Genomic DNA, 24,740 nt, shown 5'->3' on the forward strand with positions numbered 1-24,740 from the left:
CCGTTGACTTTGCTCGTCAGAAGATCACAAAAGGGGATCACATGACTCCCAAGACACTACAACCATCAAATTTTTCAACTTTCAAATTCCAAACGTTAAGGGGTACTGACATGCCTTGGGGATTGTAAAGATATTTTGAATACTTTAATATAATTTAGACGTGCTTGGTAAGTAAACTACATAAACATCGTAACTTTAACATTTTGTTTGTTTCATTTTGGGGATGCTACAACAGTCCTAAGTGTGAAAAAAAGGTCATAAGTCACTATTTCCAACACCGTTGTAACTTTGAACAGTCACTAAATGAACTGCTGTAAGTCGAGGACTACCTATAATCTTTTTTCAGTGTTCCTTGGTTTTACAGACCTACGAAGATTTGTCAGTGCAACGATCATTCACAAAATTGCTGTCTTGTCACCATCGTGACTGCAAACAGTCACTAGACAGACAAAGCCAATCTCTTCTTCTCCCCTTCAACTCAATCAGATTGGTGTCAACTCATAAAATATTTCTATGGTCTTTTTGGAGTTGCCAACAGAAAGGGAGGGGGAAGCAGTGCAGCCACTTGCAAACCGAAAGTGCATTCCATAAATGTTTTCAAAGATAGTAACTAGGTGACCAAAGTTTCTGCCCCCGCAAAATTCGAACTGGAAAGCATGATTGATGAATCTTGACTATGGATGTGTCCCATTGGAGAATATGAATTATGATACACCCAGGGGTTGGAGGGAAAACCAGGGTCAAGGGTGATGATGAATTATGTGTCTCAGAGTTGGCTACACCCAGGCAGTGCCAGCATGTTAATTCCCAATAAATCCTTTTTAAGTTTTGGAAGTTTGGCTCGAGAATCATGATTTAAATGGGGGTAACTGCTAGAATCCTGACAATTGGTTTATTTAAATGTTCTTTGACTGTTTTCGTTTTCCACAAAACAAAACTCTATCAGGCAACACTTTCTTGTCATTTAAAATAAATAATCTGAAAGTTGCCTTTGGGGATCCTTTGATCAGATGCCAGGATGAATTTCCAAAATAAATACCTAAGTACTGACTTCACAAACAAACCCAAGCTACAAATGGCAGGGCAGCCTTTCAGTAGCACACAGCAACAGTTCTTCAAAGCTAGTCTTCCAATCCCAAATGCAATTAAATATGGTCTGTTTCCGTTCTAAACTGAACACAAAGATAACTTTATATAGTCATCACTGCCAACAGCAAAAGAAGAATTTCTAAATCTCCTTTTGCACTTTGGGTTTCAGCAAATGTCAAAAGTACTGAAGTTAAAGTTGGGGAATTGGCGGTGTTGCCAAACAATTCACCTAGGATTTCCACTAAATCTTAGTGGGAATCTAGTAAGGAAATAAATTCCCTTTTTTTCTGTTTTATCTTGCAAAGGGAAGAAAATGTCCCTTGAAATGCAGAGTTGTATTTCTTTCAGACAACTGTTGTGTGATAAGCAGCAACGAATTCAGTTTCTGGGTAAACATGCAAAGAAAATATATCCAGTGATTCAAGTAAAATGAATTCTATTAAAATCTACAGATAAAGCAACTATATTTTCTTAGGAAAAAAATTAAAGGTCAAACCTGAAAGTGAGGCCAATCTGAAAGAGTTCATAAGGATTTTTAGAAAGGTTCATAATTTTGCTTTATCCAAAAAATAATCAAGAGCAAAACCGAGAAAATGAATAATTAAATTAAAGAAATCTAAAGGTCAGCTTCCTGAAATAAACGACTGCCCTTTATAATAAAGGCCATATGGTCACAGTTATCTATAGGGCCCCCTCAGAAAGAACTTTAAGTTAAAAACTCACATGGCTTTGGGGATATTGCAAAGCAATATATCTTTTCAGTGAATTCTCATCCTTCTGCTTGTAAGGAAATATTTTATGCTTCTAACAGCTTTTATACTTAACCCTCTGACAGAAAAACAATATTAAACAGCCAACTTGATGAAGTGCTGAAGGTATATAGAAACTATATAGAAACTAGGAGACGATAAACGTGAAGCTGAGTGATTTTGGGCCACACCATCACATTCAGCAAAGCCCACCTCACAGGGTTGTTGTGGGGAAAATGGGAAGAGGAAGGAGTATTACGTATAGACTGCTTTGAGTTATACATAAAAATGGCAGGATTAAAAAAAATCACCGTCATCATCTACTTACACTGTACCAGCTCTGCATTTTCTGGAAAAAAAATAGAAAAGAAAAAGAAAAGTTAGAATTAAAAGTCTGTAGAGATTCTCAGTCATCCATGGTTGTCCCAAAGTTGCTTTTCCAGGAGGCACCTGGACTTTCTTGTTTTTTTTCCTTTGAAGACGTTTCACTTCTCATCCAAGAAGCTTCTTCAGCTCTGACTGGATGGTGGGGAATATTCCTTGCAGACAGTTGGACATTTGCATCCTTGAATTGTTGAAGCACTTGGAAGTTTAACTCTGTTTCAGGGTCACCTTTTAGCTATATACCTTTTAGCTTTCTTTGAGTTATACAATTTGGGATGAACACCCTTCAAATGGTGTAGGAGTAGGAATGGATTTCCAGAGGAAAAAATTGCAGACTACAGAAACCAGGAGCACTACTCAGATGACCCTGAGGACCCTGATAAACCTCCAAGTGCTTCAACGACCCTCTAAGGATGCAAATGACCAGCTGTCTTCAAGGACTATAAATCCTCCCGTTCTCCACCATCCAGTCAGAGCTGAAGAAGCTTCTTGGATGAGAAGTGAAACATCTTCAAAAGAAAAAACATTTTTAAGGAAATCAAGCTTCTTTCCATTAAAGTAATGTGTTTCACATTCCCAAGTATGTTTTCAGCTCCATTAATTCTCACAAGTGCGTGCATTAAAGCACAAGAATTATTCATCTCCTTTTATATGAAAGTAGTAGCAAATCTAAAATTGCTGCTAGAATGTAAGAAGCAGCCATCCTCTACCCAGGCAGGCCCTGAATAGACAGAAAGCAGCCATCTATGGAATGCTTACTTTAATATTGTTTGAATCCGTCAAGAACATGGTAAGGCGGTCAATGCCCATCACCCCAACCAGCTGTGGGGGTGGCCCATACTCAGAGGCCATGCAGAAGTTATCATCGATAAACATTGCTTCATCATCACCAGCAGCTTTTGCCTGAGTTAGAAATGAACAGGAAGACAAGGATCATCTGCAGAGCCAGTCAGACGCTGGGACTTGGGGGAGGAGTTAGGATTATATTACGATTATATATGCTTATATATAACACCTGTTGTTTCCCATTTCTACTTCCAATGGTGGATTCTAATTTGACACTTCTAAATAAAAGTACTGGCCGCTACTCAAACCAATCTCTCTCCAACTGCTTCTTTCATCCTGAGTTCTGCCTGGATTTACAGCTCCTTCCTAACACTAGAATGGAACCAATGGCTAGGAAAATCTTGGCACCCAATGACCGCCAGGGTACCAGTTGCCTCCTTTCTTGGATCAGGCAGCAATGTCTCTATTCACTCATGCTGTCATCTCACGGATGGACTAATCCTATAACCATGCTCGTTGGCACTTCATTCCCATTACTGTATGGAAACGTTTGCCCCTCATATATCTGAACTGTGTCCTCCCCTGAGTGGTTGTGTAGTGTGCGAAACTTTGGGACAGTCCCTGAGAGAAAAGTGCATTTTAGTATAGACAGATTTTTCTCCTCGGTTTTCTTTGAAGCAGCCCAGGCGGTTGGAAGGGAGATGTACTGAAGTCTTAAAAACAAACAAATAAAATTCCCACTCAAGAAATTTCTCTGCCACCTGTAATACTATTGTCGCAGATCAGTTTTACAATCCAGTTAATTCCATCCCTTACGGGTCGGCATTTTCTTCCCCCCATTACATATAGTCCTCAACTTATGACTAGTTAGACTAGTTATGGTGACCAATTGAAGTTATGACAAATTCCAACAAAAATACAAAACAGTTCTGGCAGCTCCAGCCCAGGCCCTACACCCTCACTCACCTTAGCTTGATCTTCAAAAAGCTGTGGTGCGAAAGGGATCATTCCAGTTCTGTGTAGGCATTGCAGATTTCTTTCTTCATCACAGAGCTCAAATGTTTTCAGTCAATCCTGGTCGGCAGTTTCCTGAATAAACACCAAGGAAGACTGAAGACCACACAGAGAAAAATAATTATTCTGCGACCAGGGATACCAGGTCAGATGGTCTGCATTATTTACTCTGTTTCACCCGAGATGGAACAAAGAGATTTGAACAACTGCTTACATCTTTAGCCTAGGAATCAGCTGGCTTTTTGCACATCATATCAAACTTATCAGAGGCTAGAAACATCCCATAAGATAAAACATTTCTACCTTCCTGCAATTGTACCAAGGTTTCCAAATGTGTTAAAATGTTTATTTTATATAAAATTAGGTGGATTGGGCGGATTATATGCTGCACATCCATACTTTCATAACCGCAGCATTTTGCTTACCATTTGGCTAGAGGACTGTGATCTGTGGGTGATCACAAATAAATGTCGGATTGATACAGGTGACTTCTAAATATTCTCAACCAGCTAAAAATGAGGATGGGAAAAGCAAAACATCAGATAACTATTTGGGAATAATCCATCACTGTTAAAAAACTGTATAACATGGTTTAGTTCTTTTCAGGTTTGTTAGTCACCTAACAGTTATTTGGGTTGAAATATAAACTAGGATGAACATTTTTAATACTGTATTCTTTAAGAGAATACTAAAACTGTAATTGGGTGTGGTTCCACAAATGGCCATAAGATGGAGCCAGAAACCTGGGTTGTTTAGTCTCAGTCTCTCTGTTTCTTCTGTTGGAAGGCTGCCTGACTGTTACTGATAGTTGATGTAAGTCTGTTACTGAACTGTTTTTGAAACTGGACTTTGTTATTGGATTATCCACAGACTGAAAACTGACTGATTTAACCGTGAATGACTTGGACTGTGTTTGAACTTTGCTTGTAACGTTTATGGGAAGTAAAAACCTACATTTACTGTACAGTGTATCTGTGTGCTGTGTGTATTATTCTTCACTATTCTCACTACATCTCCTGTATGCACTCATTCTCCTAACGGGGATTACCTCAACAAGGTTCATTCACATAACTGTACCACAGCAAAGCTTCCAGGACCATAGTTTTACAGCATCTCTCAGGGCAACTGAACACATGGAGTATCTTTTAGACTATTGCCGATATGCAGCAATTATTTATAATCCTCTTGGTTTACAATTTAATCTGGATATTTTGTTCTGTGCACAATACTCATGTAATTACAACAGATGATACAGTAACAATTACCATGGATGTTTGTTTTAATTGTGAATTATTCATTAATATAAACATTCTTTTTGGTTGACTGGGATCTTTGGACATAATGAGATTAGAGTACATTAATGACAGCTTGGTCTAGTGGTTAAGGCACCAGGCTAGAAAATAGATTTTGAGTTCCAAGTCCTGTGTTATGCAAGCCAGCTGGCTGACTTCAGGCCAACCACTTTCTTTGGCCCAACCCACCTCGTAAGGTTATTGTTGTGGGAAAATAGGATGAGGAAGTTGTGTTGGATATATTCACTATATGATTATTTGTAAAATAATAAGGGTAAGTACAAATAAATACCTAATAATTTATTAAATAACTAAGCAAGCCTTTAAAAAGGACACATTTCCTCTGCCATTGTCAATGTCACCTATCCAAGGAAAACTTTTATTTGATCATTTCTCGGAGGCCCGTAAGATACATATAACACTTTGAATTAGCATCTCTGTAAGAAAGATTTGGAAACCCAACTCAGTGTGATCCCATCAAGAGATCCACCTCAAATAAGAATCAGGAGAAATAGCCCCTCCTTACCTTATCTAGAAGCCTGGCTGTTGTCCGTGGGATGGGCATTCAATGCCACACGTTCTTCTGAATGGCATCAAAATGAGCAGACTCTGCATGCATAATGTGAAATCAGACATATTATATTATGATGTTAATATTATTTAATATGTAACTTTATACAGTTTATCTTGTCACACATTGAGTATTACATTTTTGAATTTCTCTTTCCAGAATAGAGTGGTTTTTCTTTGTTCTTAAATCTTTTTCTCCTTTGCTTAGAATGTGTATTCACTTGTCAGGATCAACTTATTTTTGAGGGATGTTTGTAATTTTTCTGCTACATTCACATTTCTTTGCCTGATCATGATCTAGTTTTTAACTGGAAGTTGTTGTAATGGCAGGATATCAAATGTTGACTGAGCTGCCTTCAGCATTATTTTATTGTGAAAAAAAAAGAAAGTGAAATCAGACATGACACTACTGCAGTCCCTCCCCTATGCTTGGCTGTAATTACTCATGCTTTCCCCATTCCTAGAAACAGTAGGAGTAAACCAAAAGGCATACAGAGCCCACTGTAACACTGTCAGTCAATCTAAACCAAACAAGGTGATCTGTCTTGGAGAGAAAACTTAGAATGCAGGCCCACCCTTCCTGCCTGTAATAATGGTCTCTTTAAATTAAAGAGGAGATAAAATATCTTCCTCTCACCTTCAGTCTCAAATTGATCTGCTGCAGGCAGTCTCACTCCCAGTGTTTTCTCCAACTCATCCACCATATTGATTTTCCGGAATGGTGGTGTAAAATCTATTCACTAAGCCTGGCCTTCTGATTCCTTCAGGATAGTAAGTCACCTTGTATCCACCGCTGATGTGTTTCACCATTCCTACAAGAAAACCATTGTTTTAGCCTAGCTAGTTTCCAAATGGATGTTTGAATGACCTCTGAGCAGTTTTAAAATAAGAACACTTGTAACCAACCTGAAATCATTTGTTCTGTGGTCTCCATCAGATCATGGTAATCCGCATATGCCATGTAAAATTCTGGTAGTGAATTCTGGGACACGTAGGTTAAATCAATTCCTTCATTCGGAACTGCCCAATTTCATAGACCCTGTCCATTTTCCACCAACCACCAGCATCTGAAATATAGCAATTAACAAGCCCTGTCGGTATGAAGACAAATCCACAGGATCTGGAAATTGCTTCCAGGAGCACTATAGACCTGTTTGATAATATCTGTTTCCCATTTCAAGCATTTGAAATAATCTGTTCCCCCCATCCTTTTGTACCACAGAAATTAATAGTAGTGAATCAACCTCTATCTTAATGGAAACTGAGGAAAATAGAAACTAGATTTTTTAAAAGGTAGAGAGTAAATGTTGGGTCTACTTGGTAGAGCTTGAATTATGCCATCCATAAACTCACAGATTTTATAACATTTGTTCCAGCCACGTTGCTATGGCTGAGCTCACAAAAACATGGTTTTAGCTGCCAGATACTATTTTAAGATTTTCAACACAGTTTGATATTATTTGACTCCCCTTCTTTTACGTCCTGTCTAAGCAAGTAAATTGGGATGACCTGGAACAAGCATTAATTGATATGTTACATCATCTCACAAGTGCAGTTTAACTAATTGTGGATTTAATGCTAGAATTGGCCCAGATTTGGAACTAGTGAAATTAAAGGGTTTGTTGTTGTTGTTTTTGAAATAGAGTTGCTTTTCCCTCTAGGTCATGTGCAATAGTAAGATACAGAACAAGCACAGACTGGAGCTACTTACATTTTTATTATCCCAGTTTTATTTTTATTGCAAGCTCTGTTTCAGCCATCAATTCTATCAATCCCCCCTCCCGATTCCCAGGCACAAGAGTGTCCAGCCACCGAGCTTCTGAGTAAAATATGGCCTCCAAGGCTGACAATAATCCTGTGATTTTCCAGACTGAAGTTAGAAATTCAACCCAGTCTTTCCAATTTCTAACTCAATTTCAAATCATAATCACACAATATCTTTTACTATCCCTGTGTTAACCTAGCTATTTTTATAGCTAAGTTTTGATAAGGCCCGCACATATTGAACCAGATTCCAAAGCATATAGAAATATACAATATACTTATTCACCTTGTGGTAGAGCTCTGGTGCTATTCTTAGGTACAAGTTCATGTCCAGCTCATTGTGGTGGGTGTTGATGAAAGGCAGCCTGCCCTGAGTATGATATTTATGTAGGTGTTTCCAATCTAGTTGGGGGAACAAAAACAGACAGAAAATATTGTCTCTACATTTTATAAAGAACCTTGTCGATTTTGAAGACAAACAAGATGGCAAAAACAAATGGGAAAACATTCCTCATCAGTCTACCAAAGATTTCAAATTCAGGCAAGCAGAGAAGCAGTGATAAAGTCTGCAATAAGAACATAATCTATTAATGACAAAAATGAGGTAGTAAGGCACTGAGGTAGTAGTGTATGCTGAGATACATAAAATTAGTTCCAAATGATTACTAAGATCAAATTAGCATGACTGAAAACACAAGCCTTAAGACTCTCTTAAAATGTGTCAAATTAAGATTAAATTGAGTATATATTTTTGGCAGCCACTACTACTTTGCAATTCAGAACATTCAGTCTTGTATTTCTGCTCAGTTCCATTTTGAAATTATAGATCAGCTCTGAGCTGTATGGATTATATCAGGTTTTCCCACATACATCACTTCAGCATTTTAGAGTGATATCTCCCAGCCCAAAGTGTTAAAGAAGGCACCTATGATCCCTTGGCACTTCATCAGGTACTCAACAGCCAGATGAAACTATCAAGGGAAATTATTCAGAGATATATTCAAACAAATGTCCTCTGTCAGGAAAATATATACTGTCTCTCGGGCACAGAGATTAACAGTTTCCCATTATACACTACTTTTTGATGTTTGCAGAAGGGAATGTAGTTCCAATACCAGCAATGCTTTCTTTTCTCTGTTTCTCTAAATAACCACTTTGCAGCTGCCATTGCTTCCTCCTCTATTCTAAATGCCTTTTCCTGGGCACATAAGAATACAGTATCTTCTGAACCAAGTAGTGGCACTGAAGCATTTGACCATCCTCAACAAACCATCATTAGAGGACCTGGAAGATCACTTACCCAACCACGTCTGTTTATAACATCCCTGCCTGGCCTCTTATAAATGTATTTTATTCTAACAATTTATATGTATTTTGGGGTCTTTGCTCTAGGAATTTAAACAACAATGCAAAGGTAAATTCCTATAAAAGATTGCTCTTTGAGATATCTACAAGCAATTACTACACTGCATTTTAACATATAAAAGCAAATACCCACCTCCAAAATGACCCAATTCATCCAGGAAATTTCGAAGGTATGTTATGATTTTAACGAATTATGAATTTTGCGCCACAAAATCATTAAGAATTAAAATCAGGTATCTCTGTCTAAAATCTGGTTTCCTAAAAATAGAATTAAAATGAAGATAATAAAATACCGCAAGAAGGCACTCTTGGAACTATCAAGTAAGTTACTTAAAAAGCAGCAGCATGTCTGATACCTTGTCTTTGAGCCCAAAATGAAGATGAGGGGAGCATATGCAGGCATGGTGACAGCGGAACAATTTCATAAGAATAATGCTCAGTTCCCCTTTCTTGGTCTTTCCAGGATTCCCTAAGTTTAATGATATCTCCACGGCGAAGCTTATGTTGTTAACATATATATTCTTCTTCAGATTTGTAGTTTCTGAAAGAATGTTTACAATTCCAGTAAACAACATTTCTAGGTAAATCTTTTCAGCCTTATCAATTAAATATTCACAATCCATTCTATTCTATATTGCTGAGGGGGAATTTCTATAAAGATTATTTTCCCCAAATTGATTCTCCAATCAATATTTACATGCAAGCCTAGCCAAAGAAATGAAATAGAAATAGAATTTCAATCTCAGACTAAGTTACAAGATCTGAATTTTGTTCTATAAATTTAACTACATACAACTATTTTAATGAGGCACTACACACTGGTGCCATGCCACAAGGACTTGTTTAAACACATGCTGGATCAAATGGAGCAATCATCTAGTGTAGCATTCTATATCACACAATCCGATGGATTTTGGAAATTTGTAGCTTGGACAGCAGGACAATATCCCTCTTCTAGAACTGTTTTGCAACAATTGACATTACGATATATGTCTGGGATTCCAGAGGTAGCAGTCACTAAGATAAGTAACAGTCAGGTAGACAACTTCATGAGAAATATTAACAAACTTCTCCTTGGTACCGTCATCTTTGTCTCCCCTGTGCCACACAAGTATATTGGATTGCCTGTAGTTTAATTCATGAAATATACTGGAAACTATGGTCGGGCTTAGTGTTTGAGGAGGAAAATAAGGTGCGGGGGGATTCTGCCTCTGCCTACCAGCATCCATCGGTATTCATCTGGCTAGCATCCTGTCAGTGTATGTGAGAGTTTGAGGGCTGTTTCAAAACTGAAACAGCATTTGCTGTGTGAATGAGGAGACAGCAAAGAGCCTGGGCGTGGCTTAGCTCAACTGTTCCTGTACTAAAGCTGGTTGCTGCTGTGAAAGTAAAACTGGAACTGAAACTCCCCTCCTCTGCTTGTGTTTTGCACTTGGAAGAGATTTTTTTTCAGGTGGGGAGGGGGAGTAGAACTCCTTAGCATCAGAGGGTGTTAATAATAATATATACGAAATATTAATGCTCTGATGGTCATTTTGAAAAATCCTTTCTTAGTGAGCACCTAGAAGCCGAGTGTGCAAATTTCAAGTACGTGCCAAATTTCAAGTTTGTAGGCTTTACAGTTCTGGAGATTTTGTGATGATGCGTGAGTGGTCTTTCGCTTTTATATATATATATAGAAACCTATAACATCTCCAGTCTAGGGTTTTTCTAGACGCAAGTGACGTTGACTTTCCTAAGGGGGGGCCTCCAGAACATGGAAGGTTCTTGGCTGAGGGCTACCAGGATGTGAAAACTTTAATAAACAAAGGGCTACCCTTCGGGAATCGAGGCACTGCATTCCCTCCCTTCTGTTTACTGTTTGTTTGCTTTAACGTTAAGTTTGGATTTTTATGGTCTGGCCTGAAATTGCCTTTTTGTTTGCTGACGCTAAGCTGCCCAAAGAAATTTTATGTTCTGGGATGGTGCGTAAAAATCATAAGAAAGGAAGAGCCCGCTTTCTTGCGCCTTTCAAATCTAAGTCTTTTGGCAATTAAAAAAAAAAAAAGTATTCCTATTTTCATGACTATAAAGCTGTTTGAACGGTTAAAAACTACAGACGTTTGTCCTACCGTCCAAATGTAAAATGCATTATGACCCTCAACGCTTTTGATTCGTTCTCAGTATCATAAGGAGAGTGAGCTAGAAGGTAAAAACTAATCCAAAATAATAGATATCATGTACAGGCAGTCCTTGACTTACAACCATTTGTTTTGTAATGGTGGGAAGTTGCAACAGCACGGACAAAAGTTACTTCACAACCGGTGCCCCCCCAATTACAATTAATGCAACATCCTCACAGTCACATGCTCAGAATTGTGATGCTTGCCAACCAGCCTCTATTTATGAGGGTTGCAGAGTCCTGGGGTCATGTGATCGCAACCTACCCAGCTGGCTTCCAACAAAGTCAATCACAGAAAACTGGACTCACGTAACAACTGCAGTAATTTGCTTAACAACTGTGTGGGGGAGGAAGGTCATAAAATTGTTAAGTGCGACTCACTTAGCAACTGCCTTGTTTTAGCAAGGGAAATTCTGGTTCCAATTGTGATCATAAATCAAGGACTACCTATAACTGAGCCTTGTCACAAAAGGATAACCTATTAGCTGCCAATGCCCAATATCTGTTTAGTTCTTTCCAGCTGCCACAAGCTTAATCTAAAGAGAACAAGTGGTGGGATTCAAATTTTACTACCGGTTCTTTGGGGGTAGCTTGGTGGGCGTGGCAGGGGAAGGATGTAAAATCCCCATTCCCTCCCCAGTCCTGGGGGATGGATACTATAAAATACCATTCCCTCCCCACCCCGCTGACCTGCTTTCCAGCTCCATTCTCCTGCGCAGGGCAACCAAAGAAGACCCAGCCAATCAGCTGGGACTCAATGGGAGGCAGAGAATAGATGGGGGCAGGGCCAGTCAGAGGTGGCATTTGCCGAGTCTCCAAACTGCTCAAAATTTCTGCTACCGGTTCTCCAGAACCGGTCAGAACCTGCTGAATACCACCTCTGGAAGAGAAACATTGTAAATCTGGCTAATTGGTAGACAGCTGTTTGCTTGCTAACGTATAAAAATAACCCTTTGATGAAACAAAAAAACTTCTGGAAGGAACCCTCCTCTCTCTTTTATTTCTTTCTTTCCCAGCCATCAATGTGCCGAAAGGATTTTAACCTACAGTGGCCCAGCTTGATAATCATTGTTCTGGAATTCCAACACAGGTACAAGGGCAGGATTATCAATGTCTGCTAGCTTGGTATCTCATCCTTCCTCAAAACAGTCCTGTTATCTTCCCTTCTAACATGCCTGCCCTCCAAAAGAGAACTAATCTGGAGTTTTTAAAAAAATCCAAGCTTGACACCTAGGCTCAGGGGTGGGATTCTACCAGTTCGCATCTATTCGTTAGAACCGGTTGTTAAAATTCTAAGCAGTTTGGAGAACTGGTTGTTAGAAGAAATTACTGGCCTAATCCTGTAAGGAAGGCAGGAAGGAAACAGTGTTGCTAACAGAAACTGCCTCTCCATTAACCCTTATTACATTCTTGGCAGGATTAGACTTCCTGTCTCAGGAACTTCTCTGGAGTTTTTTTTTCCTCCTTTGCTGGTACTTTGCTTGTGTGGAGTGACCATTCAAAGTTACAATGGCACTGAAAAAAGTGACTTATGACTGTTTTTCACACTTACGACTGTTGCAGCATCCCCACAGTCATGAGGCCAGGCGAGGAGATGCGTGCCTCGATGTGAGTGATGTTGAGTTGGCCACACCCAGCCAATAGCATGACCACCAAGCAGTGTCCACCCAGTCACATGATCATCAAGCCACGCCCACCACCTAAGCCCACAGAACCGGTTGTTAAAAAATTTGGAATTCCACCCCCGCCTAGGCTGGATTTCAGCTTCCATGAATCCAGGCTTGAGGTCAGGTCAGTTCAGACAACCGAGTGAGTTTAGGACTTCAAGTTTAGTACCAGGCGTGATGGAAAGGGGTAGGTGAAGATGGCAGCCCACTCTTTTCGGAGCCGTGCGAGGCCAGCCTTTCTCTAGGTTTTGCAAGTGTGGGAAGCAAGGACATCCCCACGTTCTCCATCATGCTCATGCACACTCCCTCCCTTTCCCGAAACCCAATCTGGCAGGCAACTTACCGGCCACCTGAGGATCTGCCTTGCGCCCTGGTACAAACGAGAGCGAGGAAAAAAGAGAGCGGAGGAAAATGCATGAAAGCCAAATACTGGTGGAGCGAATAGCGCAAGAAAGAGAGGAAGACAAAGACGGAGCAAATGGTTGCTGCGGGCTGTCTGAGACCACCTGCTCTTCTCTTTGGCTGGGTGTACATCAGCCCCTTAGTTTAGCTCCGGCTTCCCTCCTTCCTGTCCTTCCCAGACAAATGCTTACAGCAGGTGGTTATTTTACACTGAACAGCTGCTTTAGAATATTGCGAGGAGGGGAGAATGGCACACAAACGAGTGTTTTGAAGGATCATCGCTCATCCTATGGCAGTTCTGCTTTTTCAAGGGACATCAGTTTGGCCAAGCCCATCTCTATGGGCTGCTCCCCAAGAATCTGCTGGGATCTTATGGTCCCAATGCCTGGATAAGAAAAACCAACAAGTTTCTAATGCAGGGAAGGGCAGAGAAGGGAAGGGAAGAGAGAGGAAGGAAGAGGAATCCAAGCTTTGGTTCCTGAAAGGCATATCCTGCAAGCCGCTTTCACTGCATTGCTCGGTTCCATGAATGGCATTTCTGCTCCTGGTGCCTCCAATCCAAGCCGTAACAGCTACCTCTAAACCCAACGAGACTGGGCCAGCTGGATGAAGGTGGCACTGCCCACTGCTCCTAATTTCCTCAGACCGCCCTGGCAAGCCTCTCCACCCTCCATTCCACAGATGGCCTTCAACAACTTTGGACTGGAGATGGAAACAATAAACCTCTTCCCAAGCAGCCTTATTATGGTTTTGGTTATTGGGATGACTATTAAATACACAAATGCACAACTATTAAATACACAAATGCACAACAAGGTGAAATCACAGCTGCCAGTTCTTTGGCTGGTACAATCAGGATCAGAAGAGCTTTTAAGAACTGGGAAATAATAATATTGAGAAAATCTGTGTGTTGACAAAATTTCCATCCGTCAATCACAAAAGACCACACCGCGTGGATCTGCACATAATGCATACTGCGTCAAGATATCATGACATCATAAGTTCTTGGGAAAAACCCCGATGCATTATGACTTAGGATGTCATAATGTACTGACGTAATATGCATTACGTGCAGATCCAAGCAGTGTGGCCTTTTGTAATTGAGGGATGGAAATTTTCTCAACGCACAGACTTTCTAATATCATCATCATTATTTCCTTTTTCCAGTTCTTAGAACCTCTTCTGATCCTGATTGGTAAAAACCACAGGCACGGTTTCCCACCAAAAAATAAAGACTAAAATATACTATGTAAACACTAAAATCAAATAAAGCTAAATGCTGCTATTAAAAGACAAAGATCTCCCAAAACTTTCCACTGAGAGGCGAGATTTTTCTTTCTTTATAGAGCTGTATCCCATATACTGTGTTCCCCACTTTAGCTGGCTTAATTCCTTATTAAAAGAAATGGCATCATCCATTACATTGTCTTCATAATGACAAGTTAACCTGGTTGAAAAAAATTGGAATTTGCTCAATATTTTTATAGAAACCTGAATCTGCTAGTCAGAGAGCAATCTTCTGCCAAGCTACCAAACTAACATGCGGAAAGCATTTTTTAAAAATTGTATCTTTTTACATATTTCTTCCCCAGCCATTAATGTAGTTTTGCCCTTTAAACATGATACTTCTAAATATCTGGATCCTGCTAGATGGCTAGCAGAGAGTTAAATGAATGTACTCTTTTGTATGCTTTTTCTGACATTTGTTTTTTTCTTTTCTTTTTTAAATTTTTAATCATTTTAATTTAATTTGGTTGTTTTCAATACATTTTACATATCTCATTTTATTATGTACAGCATCCAGCCACTACATGAGATGGCAGCTATACAAATGTGACAAATAAACAAACAAATAAGCTCCTCCCAGATTGCTTAAATAAACATTTTTCACCTGTTTTTATTTTGCTTTCATCTTGTACCGGTGCATATCTTATTTCACTATGCTGTTTTTATTTCTTGTTTAGATGCGCTTATGCTGTTTGCTTCTGGAACAATGTTTTGGCTACCATAAATGGCTTTGTGTTTTGCTATAGCGAGAAACGGCACAGAAATTATTCAAATGTTTTCTGTTTATCTGTAGAGATTATTTCGATTCCAATGTATAATATAAAAGTAAACATGATTTATGTTTACCTTATGCTTCTATATTGGCTTAGATAAGTGAGCAGTAATTGTTATTCAGTTACACACCCTTCCTGCTTGCCTGTGCCTTCTGCAGCTCCCAAGTCTGGCATAATTATTGCATGTCCTGGTCAGCCCACCATCCAAGTGGGTGTTGAAATCTGAAAAATGCTTGGAAATCACAAGGGTTATAATCACTAGATATGGTGATTATCAGGTGAATCAGACCAAGAAACTTTTGTTGTTAGTTGCAAAGTCATGTCCAACTCATCGCGACCCCAAGGACAACGTTCCTCCAGGCCTTCCTGTCCTCTACCATCCTCTGGAGTCCATTTAAGCTCATACCGACTGCTCCGGTGACTCCATCCAGCCACCTCCTTCTCTGCTGTCCCCTTCTTCTTCTATTGCCCTCAATCTTTCCCAGCAGTAGGCTCTTCTCCAGGGAGTCCTTCCTTCTCATGAGGTGGCCAAAGTCTTTGAGTTTCCTCTTCAGGATCTGGCCTTCTAAAGAGCAGTCAGGGTTGGTCTCCTCTACAACTGACCAGTTGGATCGCCTTGCAGTCCAAGGGACTCGCAAGAGTCTTCTCCAGCACCAGAATTCAAAGGCTTCAATTCTTTGCCGCCAAAACAGTAGTGGGATTCAGCCAGTTCACACCAGTTCTGGAGAACCGGCTATTAACTTTCTGAGCAATTTGGTGAACTGGTTGTTGGAAGAAATCATTAGGGCAGAGAACCGGTTGTTAAATTATTTGAATCCCACCACTGCACCAAAACATTTCAGCTTCCCCAGCGATCAACCAATCCCAGTGCTTTTAAAGTAGCTTCATGGATTAGAGCAGGGGTGGGCAAACTTTTTGGCTCGGGGCCGCATTGACTTTTAAAATTTGACAGACGGGCCGGGTCAGCACAATATTTTTGGGAATCGCCCCCACCCTTCCCCCCTCTTCTCCTCCTTCCCCTCCCCTCGGAGGCCCCTGAGTCAGGAGTTGCTACCGCCGGCGCGGCTCCGTGCGGCTCCAGTCCCTTGTTGCCTCGGGAAGGGAAAGGCAAAAGGAAGAGCCACGGCGGTGCTTTGCAACGGGAGCAGCGGCACCGGAGGCTCAGGCTCAGCGGCTTCTGGTTTTGCCTTTTCCTTCCCAAGGCAACGCGGGACTGGAGCCGCACGGAGCTGCGCCGGCGGTAGCAACTCCTGACAGCCCCAGCCGGACACCTGAGCGGAGCCCAGGCGAAACTGCCTGTTGCTGCTGCCGGAGCACCGCCGGGTCGCCTCCTCCAAGCAGCCTGCCCGCCCACCGGGCTTCCTCTGCCGCGCGGCTCGGGGCCAGGCGCGAGCGCCCGCAAGTTAAAAGGAAGCCAAAAGTTGCTGGGAAGTTGCTCGGGTGCTGGGAGCAGGCTTTTAAAGTGCCGCCCGAGCAAAGTTTAAGCAGCCTGCCCACCCGCCGGGCAGAACCCTTCCTGCTCCTCGGCGGGAAGATGCTCCAGCCTGCAAACTTTGCCTTTACAAAGTTTAAGCCTGGAAGCCCGAAACCCAAGCAACTTCCCAGCAACTTTCGGCCGTTTTAACTCTCGGGCGCTCACGCCTGGTGGAGGAGAAGCCCGGAGCCTCCTCCAAGCAGTCCGCCCGCCCGCCCGCCGGGCTTCCCTCCGCCGCGTGGCTTGGGGCCAGGCGTGAGCGCCCACGAGTTAAAATGAAGCGGAAAGTTGCTGGGAAGTTGCTCGGGTGCTGGGAGCAGGCTTTTAAAGTGCCGCCCGAGCAGGACCGCCAAGCCGGGAAGCGGGCACCAAGCCAGGGCAAGGCTCCACCAGCAGCGGCCTAGCTTTAGGTGGCTCCAAGCAGCCCGAGCCGCGCGGCGGGTGGAACCCTTCCGCTCCTCGGCGTGAAGACACTCCAGCCTGCAAGCTTTGCCTTTGCAAAGTTTAAGCCTGGAAGCCCGGAAAAAAAGGGGATCGGCGGGGACTCACCTTCGGAGAGGTCGCACTCGAAGGTGATTTCGAACTCCCAGCCGAGGCCTTTGCAAATTTCTTTTCTTTCCTACCCCTAGATCGCTCCGCACTGTTTTGCAGCTTTGGGGGCACGCGGCACAGGGCAATACGCCACGCCCAGCGATTTTTTTCAGGGGCAGGCCGGATTGGACAGACCAATGGCAGCGATTTTTTTTCAGGGGCGGGCCGCATTGGACAGACCAACGGGCCGGATGTGGCCCGCGGGCCGTAGTTTGCCCACCCCTGGATTAGAGTCACATCTATGGAAGGAGATCCTGAAGATAGTGATGACCACACATTATTAAGGATGTGGTTTGTTTGTTTTTTAAAGAAGGCATTATAAGGAACTCTGCAAGGTCTCTGCAAGTTGGAGAACTATGTAGTAAGATGTGAAATGTCTTTCAATCTAAGTGTAATCTCTGGGAGAGACATTACTTTACACTTAGGTTGAAAGGCATTTCACATCTTACTACACTTACATTTATATTGATAGGGAATGAGCTACCAATGACAGGTGTATTTGTTATTTAAATTTATATGCTGCTAATCTCAGTATCCAAGTGATTCTGGGAGGTGGTGAATCAGAATTCGGATTTCTTTCTTTCTCTTTCTTCCTTCTTTCTCTTTCTTTTTCCTTCTTCTCCTTCCTTCCTTCCCAGTTTGGAGCCTCAAACTAACCACATGGCCAAAGTTGGAATAACTTGCAAATAAGTTGTTCAACCCTCTAAATAAGTAAAATTCAAGCTCATTGAATTTGGTATGGGCGCAAATGGAACGGCTAGGTCTGGGGAAGGGTGCTGTGTAAACACTGCCACCAAATACCAAATTCTGGGATCCATTACATAGGTGCCAGTCAATCAATCACACCAGTTAACCCCACAGCTGGCCTTCCTGGTCCTCTAAAGCAGGGGTCCCCAACCGCCGGTCCGCGGACCGGTACCGGGCCGCGGAACAAGCCTTACCGGGCCACTGGTTGCTGGGCGCCGCCATCTTTTTGGTAAAAAAGCAATTTTCGTCAAAAAGATGGCGGCGCCAGCGTTCGGTGAGCTTTTCCGGAGAAAGCCATTTCTACCCGAAAAAGCTCACCAGAAGCGCTGGCGCCGCATTTGACGAAAATCACTTCCGTGACGTCACCGGAAGTGATTTTTCGTCAAAAAGATGGTGGCGCCCAGCTGACGCCAGAACCGGGCCGCGGCGTCGAAAAGGTTGGGGATCCCTGCTCTAAAGCAATGCTGGGAGAGAAGGCAGGCATTCTGCCCAATTATTTCCACCCCACAGACATTTGAGGTATCCTTATGCTTGATCATCTTGTGGCTGTGAAACCTTTGCTAGAACATCTCCACCCTTCTACTTACTAAGGTAGCTGCTAATTGCAACCACCCCAACCTCAGCCCTAATATGGGAAAGGAGGTACATGCAACCAATTTTTTTTTTTTAAAAAATACAGGCCGTCCTCAGCTTACAACAATTCAAAGTTGCAACGGCACCAAAAAAAAAGAGACTTACGACCATTTTCCACACTTAAGACCACTGCAGCATCCCCACAGTCACGTGATCAAAATTCAGATGCTTGGCAACGGACTCATATCTATGACGGTTGCAATGTCATCTTTTGTGACCTTCCATCCAGCAGAGTCAATGGGGGAAGCCAGGCTCACTTAAGAACCGTTTTGCTAACTTAACTGCAATTATTCACTTCACAACTGTGGTGAGACAGGTCGTAAAAGGGGGCGAAATTCACTTAGTAACTGTCTCGCTTGGCAACATACATTTTGGGCTCAACTGCGGTTGTTTAAGAGGACTCCCTGTAGCTGGGTCTTATTGCACATAAAAGATGTCAGGCCACGATAGTTGCATTTTTTTTTAAAGCCCTACCAACTCCTCACAATTCCTCCTCCCACATCACTGGTTATGCCAAAGACAGCCTCTAAGATTTGTAATTGAGCAAGATTTGCTAGATCGCAGGTACCTGAGAAGGTGAGCTTGTTTCATGCCAGATGCTGATGCAACATCTGAATGTGGAAAAACATAAAGAGCTTCTGAATTCTTCCCAAGATCTTTTCCAGCCCTGGCTCCTGAAGGCACTTGTATTTTCTTCCTGACAAAACACACCAAGAGTGGGCAGGGGTATGTGCATATACACATGCACCTGCCCTCCAGGAGGTATCAAGGAATATGGATATAATATTGGGGGTAATACAGGTGTGGCCTCTATTAGCATGTGCTTTTGTGTGAGGGTCTGGTAAATGTAAGTCCACAACCATTGTCCTCAAGGCCAGTGATCCCCAACCTTTTTTATGCCGCGGCCCGGTACCGGCATCAGCTGGGCGCCGCGGCCCGGTACCGGCATCAACTGGGCGCCGCCATCTTTTTGATGAAAAAGTGCTTCCAGTGACCTCACCGGAAGCACTTTTTCATCAAAAAGATGGCGGCGCCACGCTCGGTGAGCTTTCCGGGTAGAAATGGCTTTCTACCCGGAAAAGCTCAACAAGTGCTGGCGCCGCCATCTTTTTGATGAAAAGTGCTTCCGGTGAGCTTTCTACCCGAAAAGCTCACCGGAAGCACTTTTTATCAAAAAGATGGCGGCGCCCAGCAACCAGCGGCCCGGTAAGACTTGTTCCGCGGACCGGTACCGGTCTGCGGACCGGTGGTTGGGGACCCCTGCTCAAGGCGACTTCTGTTCTCCACTATGTTGTGCCTGAGCCTATGTGTACACTGAGAGCCCAGGATGAATTGCCTCTGAGCCACATGGCCAAGGAGGAGGAAGATGAAGACCTTATGAAAGGAGTCACTAGCAACATTCTGAGCTGCCTGCCTCCTTGCATAGGGATAGCAATAGCACTTATATACCACTTTACAGTGCTTGACAGCCCTCTCTAAGCGATTTACAGAGTCAGCCTATTGCCCCCAACAATCTGACTCGTTTTACCCACCTCGGAAGGAAGGCTGAGTCAACCTTGACATGGTCAGAATCTAACTAACTAATTAACTTACTTACTTAACTTACCTCCCTCCCTCCCTCCTTCTCAATAGCACTTAGACTTATATACCACTTTACACTCCCTCTCTAATTGGTTTACAGAGTCAGCATCTTGCCCCCAACAATTTTGGGTCCTCATTTGACCCACCTCGGAAGGATGGAAGGAAGGCTGAGTCAACCTTGAGCCCGGTGAGATTCGAACTGCCAAATTGCAGGCAGCCGGGAGTCAGCAGAAGGAGCCTGCAGTACTGCACTCTAACCACTGCGCCACCACGGCTCTTCTGCAGTGGGAATCTCTTTTTTTCTGTAACCTCTGGTCAGATCTGGATCGTTGATAATTGCTGGCAATGGGATGCCATGCCAGTTTAATTAAATCATTATTATTATTATTCTCACGCTTCCCCTTTCTCTTGCCATACTAAACTTGACCCTGTCTGTTCTGGTTGTTGAAGCATTATCCTTCTGACCATAGACCTGCAGACAGACAGACTGACAAAGAGTCCTGTACCTCAGAGGTCTCCAACCTTGGCAACTTTAAGACTTGTGGACTTCAACTCCCAGAATTCTCCAGCCAGCTGGAGAATTCTGGGAGTTGAAGTCCACAAGTCTTAAAGTTGCCAAGGTTGGAGACCTCTGCCACCTTCCACAAGACTAGCTTTTAAGCTTCTATAAGACTGCAAAGAAAATTCCTGGGCCAACAGAAAAGATCACAAAATTTGCTACAGAAACAGACTAACACTGGAACTGGGAGGGGAAGGAAGAAGGAACTGACCTATTCTCCTTCTTCCCATATTCCCTGAAGTCATAATTGTCTGTGCTGGCAGCATGATAAAAGGCTGTTGTCCTTCACTTCCTGAGGCTGACGTTTGTGCAACATTGCCCTGACTGCAGAGTTATTGAAACATTCCCCCACCCCAAGTCCACAGAAGTGACTCAGAGATAAGGAGGCTACATCTACCGGTAGTCCTCTACGTACATGAGGATCAGAAATTCCGTCGCTAACCAGAGTGGTTACTAAGTGAGATGATATTTTTTTTTTGCTCAGTCGCCATAGGGGTCAGGTGAATCAGGGGGTCATTGAGTGAATTCCACTTTCCCCATTGACTTTGTTGGAAGCTCTCTGGGAAGGTCGCAAATGTCAGCGTTCCAATGAAACTCCCCGTTCTCGTTCAACTCTCAGAAACAAAGTTCATCCAAGTTAAGAATTTATTAAGGAATTCACGTTGGCACATCTGGGAAAACCCGAATCTGAAAATTCAGTTTTCCCTTCCCAAATGAAATTCAAAATCCAGCCCCCGCACCCACTAGTCCATCACATGATCCAATCAAACATCATCCCAACTGGAGACCTTCCTCCAGACACTCCTCTCCAGGTGCAGGGTAACCTGTCCTTGACTTTGTGAGAAGAATGTTGTTGGGTCTAATCTTCCACCTCTCTAAGAAATCCCACTTCCCAAATTCCCAGGCACTGAATGTGGCAGCCTCAAAGCTTCTAAGTAAAATATGGCTTCCAAGGCTGACAGCAAATGGCACTTATATGACCCAAGGACTCTGCAACCATCGTAAATACACACAGGTTGCTATGCGTCTTAATTCTGATCATGTGACCATGGGAACACTGCAAGGGTTGGAAGGACCAGTTGTAAATCACTTTTTTGCAATTGCTAAATGAATGGTTGAGAACTAGCTGCACCTCAAACACATTTATCAACATCTAGTTGCATCACCAAGACAAAATTCATACTTATTCAAGTTACTGAAGCTATTTTAGGGGTTTCAGCTTGGAACTCCAGGAATTAGCACTCCAGCAAAATCTTCTTTTAAGTTTTAGTAAAGGCTGGTTTGTCCAATGGGCCAACAATGATATTTTTTTGTAAAAGGATTGTCTTCGTAGCTTGCATCTAGTGGGTGTTTAAGCCTACAAATAGGCCTTTAGAGATCCCAAAATTACCCAGAATGCAATTGAAGGGAATTATCTTTTTCAGTAATATGAGAAGGGAACCTCAGGGATGAATTTCATATTGATCCTTAATTCATTTTTTGGGGGAGAAGAAAATAATGGCCCCACATAATGGTTTCTTTTTCTTAACACAACATTCCTAAAGGGTTGTTACCTGGATTTCAATAACCTTGTTTTCTGAGGACTTTGAAAATTTGAATTGATTTATACCTAGATTAACTGAAGACAAACTTGCCATAAGGCCAAAGATACCAACGCAACTTTGTGTATTAACACAACATGCATTGCCTAGTTGTTAATAAATCCATGTGGGGAATTTCAGAATACAATGACAAAATGAGCTAAAATTAATTAAAGAATTAAAAATTAATCCATTAACCAAATGGCCTGGGCTTACACAACATAAGGGTTCCCCTCGCACCTATGTGCTCGTTGTTTACAGCTCTAGGGGACAGTGCTCATCTCCGTTACAAAGCCGAAGAGCCAGCGCTGTCCGAAGACGTCTCCACGCTGTTACCTTCCCACCAAAGTGGTTCCTATTTTTCTACATGCTTTCAAATTGCTAGGTTGGCAGAAGCTGGGAGAAGTAATGGAAGCTCACCCCATTATGCGGCGCTAGGGATTCCAACTGCCGATGACCTTTCTGATTGACAAGCTCAGCCTCTTAGCCACTGAGCCACTGCATCCCTTTACACAACATGCCAAACCACAAAATAATTAAGCAAGATCGAAACAAAAAGAAGAAAAAACCCTAGCATTTTTATACCTACTCTATGCAGCTACAGCTGCTAAGTTTCTAACTGACATCCTTAAATGGCTGTGTGAATCTCATTAGTGACTTTCTGGCATCCCCATGGTCCTATGACCTATATATGGTTCCAGATCATGACTGGCCTGCAAAGTTTTGAATAAGGATCTCAAAACTACACTGTTTTAAAAAAATGAAGATATTTGTGGCACCTTAAAGATTCCCCAAAACTACATCACAATTTTTTGTTTATCCTCCCATACTGCCTTTTAGGGCTTTGGAAGTCGTCTTCTTCTCCCACATATATAACAGAAGGACATTAGAAGCTCGGGAAAGTAAACCCAAACGGCTTCTGGAAAGTCTCTCTACTGTGCAATGTGTTATGTTCAACTTCTTCAGCTGCTAAAAATATGTTTCAAGGTTCCCGCAAACTGGCTGCTTTGCCAAAGACGCTTAACCATGCTACTCCAGACTAGAAAAGGATTCTTGGGTGTCCTGATTCAAGGGTACCCCAACTTCGGCGGAAGAAAATAAATAAATCACACACTGTACTGGACATCTGCTCAAAAGCACATGGTATGTCTGTTTGTTCATATACTAGCTGACACAGTAGTCAACAAAGATAATCCAAGAACTGGCTGGCATTCTTGCTGTTGCAACCTCTATCTATGTGGGGGTTGGGGATGAGGAGTGTGCCACAGGGAACATCAATAGCCTGTGCAATATTGGGGCAGAAGGAAAAAAAAAACAGTTCAAAAGCTGGAAAGAGAGAGAGAAAGTGAGAAAGGGACGGAGGGGAGGAGGAGAGTATGGAAAGCTGCATTTACCAAGTGCACCCAAGCTGTAATTCACTTAAACCAGGGTGTCCAACCGTGGCAACTTTAAGACTTGTGGACTTCAACTCCCAGAATTCCTCAGCCAGCAAAGCTGGCTGAGGAATTCTGGGAGTTGAAGTCCACAAGTCTTAAAGTTGCCAAGGTTGGACACCCCTGACTTAAACGAACCAAACCGCCTGGCCTCAGACAAGATATGAAACCACCAAAAGCCAACCAGGTTTTTAAAAAGCCAAATACTATAGCAAGTTGAAGCCAGCCATTCTGGCTCTCTCCAGACCTTGAGGTCCGTCATCCCTTCAGCTGGTTGGTCCTGCAGGCTAGAGAAGATGGGCAGCGTGGCTGAGTCCGATCACATCACGCCTGCAAAAACGGGGCTCCTTCAGCCGCCAGAGGGGAAAAAGGAACCCGCGTGGCGGTGGTGGTGGGGGGGGGAGAGATGGGAAGGAAAGAGGAAAAGGGGCAGGGCCAACTGCATCTGAACCCTTCTTCTTCAAGGAAAAGCTTGCGAATATACACTCGGGAACGCGCACACACGCGCGCAGACTGGCCCTTGCCAGTGCTTTCCGGGAATTCAGAGACCAGATTTGGGGGAGGGGGCGGGAGAGAAGGGGGCGTGTGGATATTGTACACCTCGCCCGCGTTTCCCGGCTCCTTCCTTTTTGCCACCCGCCAACCAGACCCAGCGCTCCCTCCGCCCTCCAAAACAACCGCCGCCGTTCAGGATGCCACACACTCCCTTCCACCAGCTCTCGCTCCCTCCTCTCTCTCTCTCTCTCTCCTCTCTCCCCTCTCCCTCCCTCTCTCCCCCTTCCTCCCTCCCTTTCTCTCTCTCCCCCTCTCCCTCCCTCCCTTTCTCCCCCTCCTTCTCT

General features: G+C 43.0%; 1 protein-coding gene and 1 pseudogene across 2 annotated transcripts in view; both read right to left on the reverse strand.

The window, feature by feature from the left end:
* The window catches only part of GRAMD1A (GRAM domain containing 1A), a 44,483-nt gene extending 42,296 nt beyond the window's left edge, over positions 1–2,187 (reverse strand). For both annotated transcript variants that reach the window (XM_087970916.1, XM_087970914.1), the window contains exon 1: positions 2,167–2,187. In XM_087970916.1, the coding sequence (XP_087827042.1) occupies positions 2,167–2,184 (18 nt within the window). In that variant the 5' untranslated portion in view covers positions 2,185–2,187. The remainder of the gene's footprint in view (positions 1–2,166) is intronic.
* Positions 2,188–2,966: 779 nt separating this feature from the next.
* Positions 2,967–11,144, reverse strand: LOC148129917 (lysine--tRNA ligase-like; annotated as a pseudogene).
* Positions 11,145–24,740: the final 13,596 nt, after the last annotated feature.

The sequence above is a fragment of the Notechis scutatus genome, chromosome 8 (assembly GCF_049901735.1).
Source record: "Notechis scutatus isolate UNSWTSFEM ecotype Mainland chromosome 8, rNotScu1.2, whole genome shotgun sequence".
NCBI classification, from domain to species: Eukaryota; Metazoa; Chordata; class Lepidosauria; order Squamata; family Elapidae; genus Notechis; species Notechis scutatus.